Source organism: Sceloporus undulatus, chromosome 1 (genome assembly GCF_019175285.1).
Source record: "Sceloporus undulatus isolate JIND9_A2432 ecotype Alabama chromosome 1, SceUnd_v1.1, whole genome shotgun sequence".
NCBI lineage: Eukaryota > Metazoa > Chordata > Lepidosauria > Squamata > Phrynosomatidae > Sceloporus > Sceloporus undulatus.
The window spans coordinates 182,882,412-182,896,463 of NC_056522.1; the positions used below are offsets into that span (position 1 = coordinate 182,882,412).

At 39.8% G+C, this 14,052-nt stretch overlaps 1 protein-coding gene across 2 annotated transcripts; it reads right to left on the minus strand.

The window, feature by feature from the left end:
- Positions 1–1,312: 1,312 nt before the first annotated feature.
- Positions 1,313–12,856, minus strand: BTBD3 (BTB domain containing 3). 2 transcript variants are annotated; one of them, XM_042477694.1, is made up of 5 exons: positions 12,360–12,850; positions 11,748–12,039; positions 11,121–11,211; positions 10,340–10,458; positions 1,313–4,862 (listed from the first exon to the last, which is right to left on the minus strand). In XM_042477694.1, the coding sequence occupies exons 2-5, from the start codon at positions 11,888–11,890 to the stop codon at positions 3,830–3,832; spliced, it is 1,386 nt and encodes a 461-aa protein (XP_042333628.1). In that variant the 5' UTR covers positions 11,891–12,039; positions 12,360–12,850; the 3' UTR covers positions 1,313–3,829. The 2 variants fall into 2 exon arrangements, with proteins under 2 accessions (XP_042333628.1, XP_042333627.1); XM_042477693.1 differs by having other exon boundaries at positions 11,748–12,856.
- Positions 12,857–14,052: the final 1,196 nt, after the last annotated feature.

Here is a 14,052-nt window from a genome sequence, read left to right on the forward strand (position 1 = left end):
TAGGCAACTCCAGGCCTCTTGATCATCTTGAGTGGTTCAGTGGCATAGCTCTCAGAACTCTCTATGTCTATTTTTCTCTTCCCGGAAGTAACTAATTTCTTGCTGAGTTTTTACATTTTACTTTAATAGTAATGAGTTACCATTTTAAACATCTGATAATACATTTCTGTTTTGCTGGCATTATACATGGGTCATAAAAGTGGTGGCCTATTGAAATGCACAGTTAAAAAAAGGCATTTAATTTCTTATTGTACTAACACCCAAGATCTGCTCACAATGGTAAGTCTAAATATTTATTCACAGCTTAGTATAAATGTGTTCTGTGACTTTCACTTCTGCTTCCAGGCTTAAAGTGGCAAAAACCCTGACATTATGATGAATAAGAGGACGGGGGCTGAGAGAGGATGCCGTCCATCTCTGTATCCCTGAATAAAGGGAGGCTGGACCTAATGTGCTCCTCTTCTCAGCCAAGCTCCTGACTACCTCCAGTTCAGTTCCCATGGGGAAAAATGGCAGCCATTCACATACAAAAGCAACATAAGGTGCTCCACACAGATATCAAGACAACACTGGGTTTCAATGGGCACAAGTCAAAGGAGCAGTGTCCATATGCCATCTAGAGGCCAAGAGGGTACAGGGCATCAGGTGTGCCCTGTGACCAAAGTCTGGAACCTGACTTGTATATATTTGATAAAAGGCAAAAATGGCAATGTTTCTTTCCTCAAACAATGCAACTGGGGGTTCTGAATATATAGTTTGAGGCAAACCTTGAAGGCAGGAGCTTTTTTTTCCTAAGGACCTTTTAGCAGAGATGCATTACATTTTTATCCTGTCCTTGCTCCAAGGAACTCAGGGTGGTATCCACAGCCCACCTATTTTCTTCCTCACAGCTGCACTGTGAGGAACGTTTGGATGAGAGAGCCCAGGTGCCCCAAACTAACCTTAAAATTAATGGCTGAGTAGCAACATTGATACAGTACTTGCTAGTCTGAATCTTAATAGTTGAGCCACAGTGGCTCTTAGCTGCTATATGTAATCGTTTTCATCTATTTGAAAAGTTAACTCCCACATCAAAGGCAATATTGTGTAGCCCTCCAGATATTGTTGGACTGCCATTCCCAGCTGTCCTAGCCAGCATAGCCAATGGTCTAGAATGCTGGAAGTTGTAGTCCAATAATATCTGGAGGTTGCATGAATATCACTCCATCCTATAAGTTCTGGGAGTATTTACATTGCTTAAACATTGTATATATATATGTGTGTGTGTGTGTGTGTGTGTGTGTGTGTGTGTGTGTGTGTGTGTGTGTATATATATATAATTATTTGAAATAATTAAAAAGGTAAGAATAACATTTGTTCCTGAAGTACAGCACACACCTTGCTTTGCTTTGCATTCTAGGTGTATGACAAATGGCTGGTTTCAATGTTAAGGTTTCTCATGTCCAATTTAAGTGGCAATTCCAAACCATATTTTGGACACTGCTGATACTTAATGGCACTTAAAGACCTACTAGCAGCCTGGATTCCAGCAGGTAAAATTATTTAGTTTGAAAGACTCTAGGCAGATATCAACTAAACATGTATGTGGGAGAAATCCTCAATTTTAATAATTAGCCTAATGATTAAATTGCATGTTAGGGTGCCCACTAAAACCATGAACAATATGACAAGAAGATTCATGCTTGCTTAACTATGAAACTACTTTGTTCTCAACCTAAAATGGTGGCAGGAGGAGGGAAACTGTAACTCCCCTTTGCAAACAGAAAATTGGAACAAATTAGCTTTGGAATGTGACTGTGAGCAACTTCCTATCAGAAAGAGTTATGACTTACCTTTATGAAAGTGTGCCTCCCCCCCTCCTCCGAAATTGAATTGCTCTGTATCATCCAGTCATACTACTTTCCTTTTCTTTATTTATTCTACTGCCAGGCAGCTTACAGCCCCTTCCTGTTAAGAATGCAGACGGTTCTACAGGAAACCTGACAACCAATTTAACAAATGTACTTCTGGACAATGAAAAAATGAATTTCAGATCTGAATGAAGACTGCAAAATATAAACTGCAAATTTTCATTTTTTTTCCTTCAGGCAATGCTGCTTAGTACCAATTTCATTATAATCACACCAAAATAATAATAATAATAAATCCAAAACCTACCTATAAACTGTAGTTTATAAATGGGTAAATGAAAGTGTTTCAGAGAATCATCTTAATAGGTATTCTAGGCTGTACATTTACAGGTGGGCTAAAAAGCAGTATCCAGCAGTTGAAAATAAACATATAAACAGCAGTAATACCATCCATGTTACTGTCAGATCCCACAGATATATAATAATGGGGGGGGGGAGACTTATATTGTAGAACACTGGAGTATCTACTCCTCCCTCAAAAAAACAAAAAAACTTGGGTGAACATATTGTTAACTATATTATGTCTAGGTTTGGGTACTTATCCAGATATGAAGAAGTGGAACCTACTTATTTCTCTTTTAACCACTCAATTTGTTAATTTAATTTGGGTGGAATTAATATTCAGGTTTGAGTTAAAAGGAAAAAGAAAATGCCACCAGAGAGCTAATACATTCCATACCAATTTATAGCAATATAATTCTGCAAGCATGTCAATTTTTAAAAATATATATATACTCAGATGGGAAAATAAATCTCATACTAAAGTTTCCAAACTACCAATGGGAAAGTAAAAGCCACCCCAAAAAGAAAAAGAAAAAGAAAAAGAAAAGGAGGAGGATATCATTATCTGAATTTTGTTAGATTGTCTGATTTAATGGGAAAGGGACTGGACCTGGATCCATAAAACTCAACAAATGTAATGCCTGCTGAACTTGATTAAATAGGGAAACACTCTTTATCAAAGGAGAGGAGCTACTGTTACTGAGGCACTGTAATGCTGTAAACTCCACTTATTTCAACACATCAGTGCCAGAGCTTGGAGAAGCCACTCTTTGGGAAATACAGCTCCCAGAACTGGTTATGCAGGTTGGGGGATTCTGAGAGTCGGGGTTCATTCCAAAAGTAACTTTTCCAAGCATTAAATAGTGCAATACCAGGCAAGTGGCTAAAGTATGGATGACACTATTCCCAGACTTTTCAAAGTGTGCTTGGGAAATAGCTTTAGAGAATTATATTGGAGCAAACAGCCACTTTGCTACCTGAAGTGGTAGGTTTTTTTGTTGATGCCATTTACAAAAATAATCAATTTACAGGATGGTCAAGTGTTAATCCTATCTTCCATATTACTCAACACTTCACCTCTTGATCCAGTTGCGTGGAAAGAAGTAGGTCCTCTCATTGAATAGACTTCTCCAACGTCAAAGTAGCATATGCAGGAGGACCTTTTATAAGTCCATCTGGAAGACTTTCAAGCCAACTTGAGTCCAGAGATAGCACCATAAGAAACAGCAGGCCGAAACTACCTTTAACCTTAAAATGCCTGAAAGCCTTCCATATGGAGGGAACAAAAACATAAATCAAAAGAACAGCGGAAAGTAACAAGTTAGAAGTTGAAGAGCCTTTGACACACGAGGGCATCTATTTGCTCTTCTATTCCTAAGGCCATCCCACCTATGATAAGGTTGGGAAACTATGGCCTTTAATTTGCTAGCTTATTTTTATCTCTTGGGAATTTCCAATAAAAGAACAATATATTTAGGCTATAAAAGTGCAGATTATGTTACACCATCAAATGCAGGAACATATTACCTGTACTGATCACATCATACCTGCAGATGACAAGCTAAGCATCAAATAGGTTTGAACCAGATATACAAATCATAGACTCGCACTCTCCTTGTTCAGAAACCCATCTTCTTTCAGGCATAAAAGATGAGTTCTGGAATCTGCCCTCCCTGAACTCCAGTGCCATTGGTACTGTCTGAAGAGCACTGGAATTGTACAGTTACTTTGCCACACTGAACTTCTGTCATCCCTTCCTGTCCAAAATAGCTGAGTTCATTACCATCCAGAATTACACTCGCTGTGTAAAAGGTATCTGGTTCAATCTGCACTGGATACTCAAACCACACTGGGAAAGTGTTGCTAGATCCATCTGAGAAATATTTGCTTAGATTTTGTCCTAGAATCACACCTTGCCGTTTGAGTTCAATTTTTGCACTGTATTCTGCTGATCCACAGCTAGAGCCATAGAGCCCAAACCCAGCAATGAAAACTCGCTTGTCAACTGCAAACTGTATGCTGTCACAACGACCTCTGTAGCGCCACTGGTTGCTGCGGTAGGCACAAGACTGAAAGCGATGGCAACGCTGTGGAACGAGGCCCTTCCGGGCAGTGCTCACAAACTGCAGCTCTGGTTTCTTAGCAGCTGTGTACCAAAGGAAAATGTCATTTGTTTCATTGAGGGTCAGAATACCTGACTGAGCAGCACCATTTGCAAAGTCATCAAGAGCCATCGTAGGGATGCGAATGAGATAAAGTGCCTTCCCAAGGACTTTACGTTTGTTTTCTATGCTGGAAGGCAATTCTTGCCGTTGACACTCTACTTCAGCCCAACTAAGAGCAGCTTCAAAAACCACAATCTCTTTGGCATTCAGGGTCTCCCTTTGGAGAATGCTTTCAAGTGTTTGAAAATCAATGTCACAGAACCCTTCAGATTTCAAAGCCAGCTCTGCCTGGGCATCAATCACTTCCCAACATCGCTCGGTCAGGTCTGGTTCCTCAAATAAGCAGCTCTGGGAGAGAAGCACACAAGCATTTTTTGCACTTAGGCTCGTCTCTAGGAAGTTAACGCATGCTCGGGCGAGGTGAGGAACGATGTACTTCTTGGCAGCATAAAGAGTTGCCAGAACAGTATCAGCAGCCAAGTCAATTTCATCACAATATATGTATCTGTAACAGAAGACACACATATAACACTACTGTTCAGGTCTGAAATTTTAGGACATAACAAACAGAAACACACACATGCTTTTCAATGGTACAGAAAGTAGAAATCCCAGGTATAATGAGACAATTTGTATCAAATCCTTAATTTGTAGGGAGATTTTAAAAATACATTAAATATCTATTTTTAAACAGTTTCAGTGATGTGATCAAAACCCCACTATATATGTCTATGAGGATAGTGAAGGAAATGTGAGCTAAATGGAAATTTAATAAACAAAAGATACAAATCAGTAGTAGAAAGTAATTTTTTAATATTTTATTTTCAACCAATAATATTTTAACACATTAGCCTAGTTTGCACCAACCAGATCTGTTTGCTAAAACTGTGGTTTGTTTGCATATCCAAATTTGGTCAACCAGGTAATAATGCATGATTCAGGTTAACAAACCAAGAGTTTAAACTATGGTTTGAAGCTGGATTACAATTCTTGACTTGACTTAAACCATGGTTTATTGTTGTATCTGAACCCATCATCTTAGCTTGATAATCCTGTTCCACACTCTGACCTGGCCAAGTGACTAAGATAAGGCTGGGGGGGAGGGACCTGTTACCTAAGCTAAGTTTTTTCTCTGATGTTTTTCTAGACCTCACCCTCCTTCCTCCACCTTGCTGCTCACAGGCTCCTTTTCCCTATCTAATTCCTCCTTGAAAATATTATCTCCAGTTTCTCCTCTTTAGCTTTGCAAAGGCAGACAAATTAAATCTAAAGGGGCAGGGATGGGGATAAATGTCATGGTTTGGACCCAGCTGAATGATAACTTCATTTTTCTCCAGCTATACAATGGATTGGGGTGTACAGACACATCTGAGTATATAGTGGTGTATACATGGTTTACAGCTGAAGTGTTGTGTGCCAACTTTGAGAACCAGAGAATTAAATAGGCAAGGATCTATCTGCCGTTGTAGAGTGACCTTCTGGGAATAAATTGCAAACATTCATCCTGGCATTTTTGCTGGATGTTGAAAGCTTGTCATATTTGAAGAATAGGGGTGGGAGGTATGCCCCTTTGAGCTGCTTCTGGGTACTGGAATGTCCTTGGGTAAAAACAGAGGTGCCTCTTCACTTCTGAATTAGTTACCTGCTGGGACTACTGCTTAATTTAATAAAATCCCTTGGTAATGCTGGAAGGAGTCCTTGAGGGGAAAAAAACTAAGGCGCGTTACAGACGGGCCCATGAGGCGCCATCATCACGCACGAGGGGCAGCGCTTCCTGACGCGCCTTGCCCCTTGCGCGTAATGACTATGTCAAAATGGCAGTGCCACATACAGATGGGTGCTGCCATTTTGACGTAGCGGACGCTCTGCGTCCGCACGTCACACAGCGGAAGTGACGCTGCGAGTGCGCGCTTTGGCACTTGCGGCGTCTCTTCCGGGCCGCAGGAAGGAGCACAAAAATCGCGCTCCTTCTTTGCAGCATCCAGGAACTGCACCGTTTGGCTGCTGCGGTTCCCGGATGCTGCAACCGGCGGCGGCGCGAGACCACCCCTTCTGGGCGGTCTATAACGCGTCTAAGTTCTCTTTTGCAGTGGCGGGAAAGGGTCAATAAAACCTGGAAACACTGGGCATGACAAGAGAGGGGTGGTGATGGAGTGTATTTGTCATGGGGTCTGTGGGAGTAGTTGTTAGGTGTCTGTATTGTGATGGTGGCATGAATCATGCCTGCCACTGCTGGTGGATTATATGTACTTGTCTGTCTAATCCAGCAAGGTTCTCCTTTCCCTGACTACCACAAGAGCTACTAAAACTATCAAGCTACTGGCTGGTTCCCACTCCTAGTGAATTCAAAGTGCTCTAGAGAAAATGCTACATAATTGTCTGTACCAGGTTTATGAGATATATTATAGCGCATTCTCTCAGGGAAAGCTGTCAGACTATTGTTTGTTGCACCCTGAATTTTTGGTGCTTAACTTCCCCTCATCTCCAAGGTCCAGTGAATCATGATGATGAATAGAAAGTACAATGGATTGACTGGGCCATGCCAAAAAGGAGAAAATGCCTCTCTTTCAAATGCTCAGGTCTTAGATTTGGACAGTCAGGGTATAACTCATCCTCAATGTTCAATGTAACCATGATGCAGGCATTCAGAACTTTCTTTTTATACAGAATTTGAAGATTACTGTGAAAATTGGATTCACTTCCAACAAGTATAATTGTGGAAAGGACAGGACAAAATGGTTTTGAAACTTGCATAAAATGAACCTGTTTAAGCACTACTAATTCAGTAAGGGGAACAAGAATGAAAACAGTCACACAATAATTTAAAAGCCACTTAATGGTTGTGATGGGGGAGGGGAAGTGGCACAATATTTTCAATTGATCTGCAAAGCTTTGATGCTGATTTTTGCAAAGCTTTTGCAAATGCTGATTTTAAGTTTTTATTTAAAAAATAATGTTTATGAATGTTAAGGTTTATAAAATGACTACAATGGCCTACAGATATCATATGATGCCAGTATTAAGAGAACTGCAATGACTGCCAATATACTTCTGCCTGAATTCCAAGTGTTTGTTGTGACATTTAAAGCTCTCAGTGGATTGGGATCTCCATACCTGAGGGAGTACCTTTCCCTATGTATCTTCTTGAGGACTGATGTCTGCATGGTGTTGGGGGGGGTCTCTTTTGTGTCCCAGCAGTGAAGTCAATACACTGTGAGGAGGATGGTAGAGAGCCTTGCTAGCCATGACATCCAGTTTTGGAACACACACCCCTTGGAGGCCTGACTGGCACCAACACTGATTTTATTTAAGAGCCAAGTCTGGAGGATTATTAAAGCCTTTGGCCTAAGCAATTTACTCCAAATTACTTTGCACATGGTTCTGAACTATTTTATACTTTTGAGCCTATGTTAACTTGTTAAATATTTTTTTAGTCTATTTAAATTATTTTTATTGTTTAAAATTGTTTTAACTTTTTAATATTGGGTTTACTTATACATTGCTCTGATGGCTTATATATAATCTTATATGGCAAAATAAAAATAGTTTAATTATTTTTAAAAAATAAAAATAAAATACCAAATGTTTCAACTGCATCTGTCATCCAAGGGCTTTTCAGATTCATAAAGTAAACAATTTTTTTAAAAAAGAGATGCAAAAATGGTAAAATAGAAATCCTAATCACTGATATTCCATGTTTGGGGGGGAGGGTATAGGATATAGTAGAGGTGCTCCCCTGCATCTGTGGATAGCTCCAGATATGATGCACAAAGTTATCAAGTAGGGGCCAATGTAGACCAATGTGAAATGTTTTAAAAAATATGTAATATCAACTGTGGGAGCAAGATAATTATTAATTTAATATTTTCTTCCTGCTGCTGTCCACAGGAAAATCCTTCCTCTGTTCTGCTTTCATGATTCCCCTGTGTCAAGAAATACCAGCATCAGAAAAGAGCTTTTCCTCATGGAAGAAGGATTTAAAAAAACATCCTCCATTCTTCTCCCCCAGTGCAACTATGAGAAGGTGAGTAGGAACTTCTTTTTTCATTTTAGATGAGTCAGTTTAGTGTTACATCCTAATCTTAAACTGTGGTTATACTTAACCATTACCAATAAAAAGAAACCAGTTTAATAAATTATGGCTTGCTTCCATTAGTTAAGAATAACTGCTGTTTGTCTCAGGTCAGATATCACAACAAACATCAGTTAATCTAAAGCAGAAGTGGAAACTTTGAATTTACTCCTCACAGTTATGCTGGAAGAGAAGGAAGGCAGTGTTTGAGTGTGAGATTTGTTGCAGCTCATTCTTATGACATTAAAGTTTGACTTGAGTATTATGTGTAAAAGTAGCCATTCTACATTTATTACAACGCCAATACATACCTATCCAGCTATGAGGTTTATGATGTTCTATTGCTAGTATATTTTGACAGGAGACAGTCCAAATTAAGGTGAATAGAACCTACCCAACTATGCGGAGGTTCAGGTGTTTGTACACTACACACCTAGAGTGCAATCAAGTACACAGCTGAGCACACCTAAGTCTACTGAAATCAAGGACCTATTGAAATCAATGAAAGTTAAGTGCTCTTCAAAATCTATCAAAATGGTTCCTATTTGTGTATGTGCCCTAGTAACTGTATTTAGCAAGAGAGCCACTTTGTACTACTGAGCTGTATGAAGCAGAAAATCATTTTTTCTGAGATTATAATGACTATATGACAAAAAATGTAACATGTTAAGGTGCTGCTTAAAGTGCTGCTGGTGCTTGTAATCTGAAGAGTACCTTGCTGAGAAGTTACTTTTTTCATCAAGAACTAACTGTATTTAATTACTAAGATATTTAAACAGACCAATCACATTGAGATTTCTAACACATTTAGCCATGAGCAGTGAGACAATTGTATCTTTTTGGGATGTTATGTGTCATCAGCTAGTTCCTATTAACACCTTAGCTGACCTTCACATATTTGTGCACTAAATGCAGCTCCCAGCATCATTCATCATCATATGAAAAAGTTACAGAGTTACAGAAACAACCAGCTCAAAACATTAGAGAGTTGGGAATCATAGGTGCTCTTGGATCACAAATCCCATCAGACCTAGCTGGCACAGCCAATGTTGAAAAAATGCTAGGAGCTGCAGTCTAACCTCTGAAGGGACCCCCGATTCCCACTCCTGAGTTAGCCAAAGTAGGGTGTAAAAGAATTCCAATGGCATGCTGAAATGATTCTTAGCAAATATGAGCAAATGCCAAGAAACAGTAATGTACCTCACAGAAGCAACCCATAAGTCTTTATGCATAAGAAATTAGAGATGTGTTCACAGGCACTTTCCAGTTTAGACCCTGAGTTTATGGACAGCACAGTAGGGAAGCAACTTGCTTTTCTTTACATCCCACTCATCATGGAAGAGGAGCGAGCCAGATGGAGTGATGGATCAGACAAAAATACTGCTTGTGCTCTCTTCCGTTCCATGTGGGAAATGGAAGCCACTGCATGTACAGAAATTATTTTTAATAGTTTAAAACACATCCAGTCTATGCAAAAAGATGTCATCAGTGGCTACATTTGACAAGTTTACTGTATTACTGATAACTGTGTCAAAGGGAACAGAAAGAGAGATTAATATATACTTTTAAAAAGGGATAGCACAAATGCATGTGTAGTAAAACAGCAATCTGGAATCTCTCCTTATCACCAAACTTTAAAGCTCCTTCTTATTCTAATCCCATGCTTTGTATTAATAATTAGTTTCCCCAAACCTGACAGCAGGAGACATTAGTTTAATATGCAAACAACTGGGGGAGGCGGAAGATGCAAATACAAAGTGTTTAAATAATTAATACATAAATGTGTGCACTATATTTCTGAGCAATAACTGGGTTTCTGTGTCTTGATTTATAATGCCTAACTTTAAAACTATGACACTACGAGAGCAGAGGAAAAAAATCCAACTCCAGCACTGAAGAAGGATGCTTACTTCAGCATAGCGAGGAAAGCAGCAGGCTCCACATCTGGTATACGGATTTCATCTTTGTCCTCAGCAAGCTCTCCATAAAACATTGCGTGGAATACAGAGCTTCCCACGGCTAAGACATACTGTTCAAAAAGGAAATATTATTTCATACTTTAGAACAAACCTCATTGCCAAAAGAGGACCAGAAATGCTAGAGTCACAGTGTGAGCGTTAAAAATGAGGCTATGAAGGCAATAATGAAAAACCAAAAAACATGAAATGTCTTCCCTTTTCACTCTTATTTTTTTACAGGAAAAAGTGCTAAGAGGAATTGCAAAACTTTCCTTTCTCCTTTAGAAAACCTTAATAACTAGAATATACTGTTTGTTACCTTAATGTAGCCCTATCCACACTGATGGCCAATGTGCTATAGAGTTTAAGGTATGACAGGGAATCCTGGGTTCAACACCCCAGTCAAGGGATGACTTTGGATAAGTCACTATCTTGCCTACTTCAAAAGGTTGTTGTGAAGACTTAAAGGGGGAGGGATTCCTGAACGAGTTAGAGGAAGGATAAAATAATGTAATGAATCAATAAAACCATATGTTGGAAGGCACAATAGTCTATCACAGTAAAAAAATCTCAAATGAGAGGAGAATCTGTTAAGACACATCATGCATGCTTAAGAGCTTCTATAACTCTGTCACTTCCAGAATCCAGACCTCCCACATTAAGTTATGCTAGTGACAGTAGATGTTTCCCTCTCTTGTCCCATGTCAGATTTGGTAATGCAGCTGTTGCTTACTTTGTGTCCTGGCAATCGCTGAGTCCCACCTGGTGGCCCAACCACAAAATGAACATCTGCCATCAAGTCATTGTTGAACATCACTGCATTTCTACAAACAGAGGCAATATGTTAATCAGAGTGCTCAGCGTCAGGTTCCCTGTAACAAATCCTTGTAATTCAGCTCCTTAAGACTTTGCAATGTTTCAATAGCAGCCAAGCAATAAAAACAAAGAATTGGTTTTAAAGGACCAACTGTGAAATCCAATATATTATCTACTCAAAAGAAAGCCCTGCTGCATTCAATGGGCCTTACTTCCAGATAAATATTTACAGCAATGCATTAAGTATAGTCTGGCAGTGCTTTTTGAAATACTTCATGAGAACTTGGGAATAACTTTTGTAAAAGTAAAAATGCTAAATTCAGTCTAAACAAATAGAAATAATACACCAAGAATGTGCCTTTGGGACAGCAAATAGTTAAAAGCCAGCTGGCAGTTTTTTTCATTGCCTCCAAACAACTGAAAAGGGAAACAGTCCCTTCTTTTCAACACTAATGAATGAGAAAAGATGCTACAATAAACAAACACTTTGTTACACATGGCTTGTGAACTTGCAAATGCAATAAAGAAACCGCAACTTCCTTACCTTTCTCGGATGGTGGGATACAGCCCCTGCCAGTTGGGAGCTGGGATAATGTTGTTGTTATTGATGTTTTGCTGGTGGTACTGCTGGACAGCAGTCGTGTTACTGTTAGCCGGCTTCTTTCGGGGGAAAATATCAGCAGCCATCTTCTTCTTCTTTTTAGTCTTCAAGGTAATGATTTCATAGCAAACTGGGGGTAACTTGCTTCCACTGCTGCTGCTACTGCTGCTGGTGGTGCTGCTGCTGCTACTGTTTACCTTCTTAGAGCTTTTCTTGGATCTGTTCTTAACTGTCTCTGGAAGCATCAAGAAGAAGGTGAGACATTTCATGTTCTTTCCCTTGTCATCTACCATGAGTATCCTTGTCTGTGTAATCAGATAGCCTAACTAGATAAACAGAGAGAGCAGGAGGTACTAAACAAAAGAGCAGCAAAACTGAGATTGTGCTTCTTTCCTAGCAAGACAAGGTGACCTTTTTCCCCCCCTTAGTGTGCTGGATAAGATGTTTGCTTTTTAAGTTTGATCCAGGACTTCATCAGTTAAACTCCTCCCCATCATGATTTCCCGTTTCATTTGCTTGCGAGAGCTTTCCCTAAACGGCTGCAGGCTGAATCACCTGAAGCCGCTGTGGCAAGCAGAGAGGATGTGATGCTGACACTGCTGCCTGTTTGTCGGCTGGCTCAAGTTGTGTGCTGAATGGGTCGGAGCACAGGAGGTGTTAGAGCCCTGCAGATGGGAGTCAGACAAGCCACATTCTAAGCCAATGGCTGAAGTCACAAAGAACGATTGGACCGGCAGCACAGTGACACCTATTGTAGATGAACACAGCTCTAATATTAAAGAGCCAGTCGCTGTATGCTCGTTTAATGATTCATTTAAGTAGCAAGAGGAGCTGCCTCAACAATGTGATCGGCACAAATGTATATATGTTTTATGCAGGACCTTGGCTAATAAATTACCTGGATGCCCTGCCAATTTTCACACAGGGAAATCACTTCAGAGACCACCAAAAAAAGAAGGATTCTGTTTCGACAAAAATGAGACATGCCTGCAAGCATGCAAGAGTGACAAACCATACAAACATTTTGCTGCATATACTTTCCTCACTGTAATCAAAATTGCCATATGGATTTAGTATCCAAATTAAAGCAGATTAACTTGCAGTATTAAATGGAGTGATACAGTTTTAACCATCTGTCTCTAGTGCAGTGTATACTCCAGAGCTTAATGAATAGAGATGAGGTCACCGCATTAGCTTTTAACTCACTATGTTTCTCGCTAACATAACAGTCCTTGATAGGCATCCCAAATCACTAAGCAGAGTCTAATTAGGCCAAATTACACCAGATGATTACATAGTATCACAGCAATACTTCTACACCAAATACAAATAAATCAAATTATACACATTTCAACTGTTTAGAAAGCGAAATTATTTGGTCTGAATAAAAATATTGATAGTTTTGTTACAGGTCAGCAAGTTGGTTAGAGTCTCCTACCAACTGGATAGATGGTAAGGACAGGATCTGGTGTTACTGTCTCTTCACTAGCGTGAAGGCACATCTCATTCCTTGGTCCAAGACTGGGACCTGATTCTACTTCAAACATTAGCTCATGAACAGCTTTTCCTCCTTTTAGGCAGAAAGGGGGGGGATGTAAAGAGAGGACTAACACAAGCCTCTTCTATTGCATAGTAAGGGCTCAAGGAAAGAATGAGCATGGTGTAGTGGTTTGAATGTCAGAGTTTTGGACTCTGGAGAACAGGGTTCAAATCCCTGCTCAGCCACAGAAACCCACTGGGTGACTCTGTGCAAGTCATGAGTTCTCAGCCTCAAGGGAATGCAATGGCAAACCTCCTCTTAACAAATCTTGCCATTAAACCTCCATAATAATTTTGCCTCAGGGTCGCCATAAGTCAGTAATGACTTTAAGGCATACAACAACAACAACAACAACAACAACAGGGCCAAAGGAGAGGTGGGCACATTACAAATTTGTACAATCTCCTTTCTCACTGTTTAAATTTTAACTGGAACTTCAGTGCCCACCAGTGAAAGCAAGGTGCAAAGTAATGGCTAAGAGGGGCAAGCATACACTTAAACTTAAGGGGAAAGGTGCCTCTGAGCATGTGCACCTAAGAATTTATTTCAGTATCAGCTCAGTCTTTTCACACTGGTTCACCTCCCCAAACACACACACACATCTTTTTTTGTTTGTTTGTTTCAACGGCCTAAGTTATTTATTGATCTGGGGTGTTCCTGTCAGCATAACAGCTGAAATAAAGGTTTACAGGGAAGTACAATGTCAAA

Bases quoted from the DNA above. Each gene is read 5' to 3' on its own strand.
- BTBD3 (XM_042477693.1), bottom strand. From the start codon at position 12,097: ATGGTAGATGACAAGGGAAAGAACATGAAATGTCTCACCTTCTTCTTG. The intron at 10,459-11,120 runs GTAAGCAACAGC...CTTTTTGAACAG, and splicing joins AGCGATTGCCAGGACACAAA to TATGTCTTAGCCGTGGGAAG. The intron at 4,863-10,339 runs GTAAGCATCCTT...CTTCTGTTACAG, and splicing joins GCTTTCCTCGCTATGCTGAA to ATACATATATTGTGATGAAA.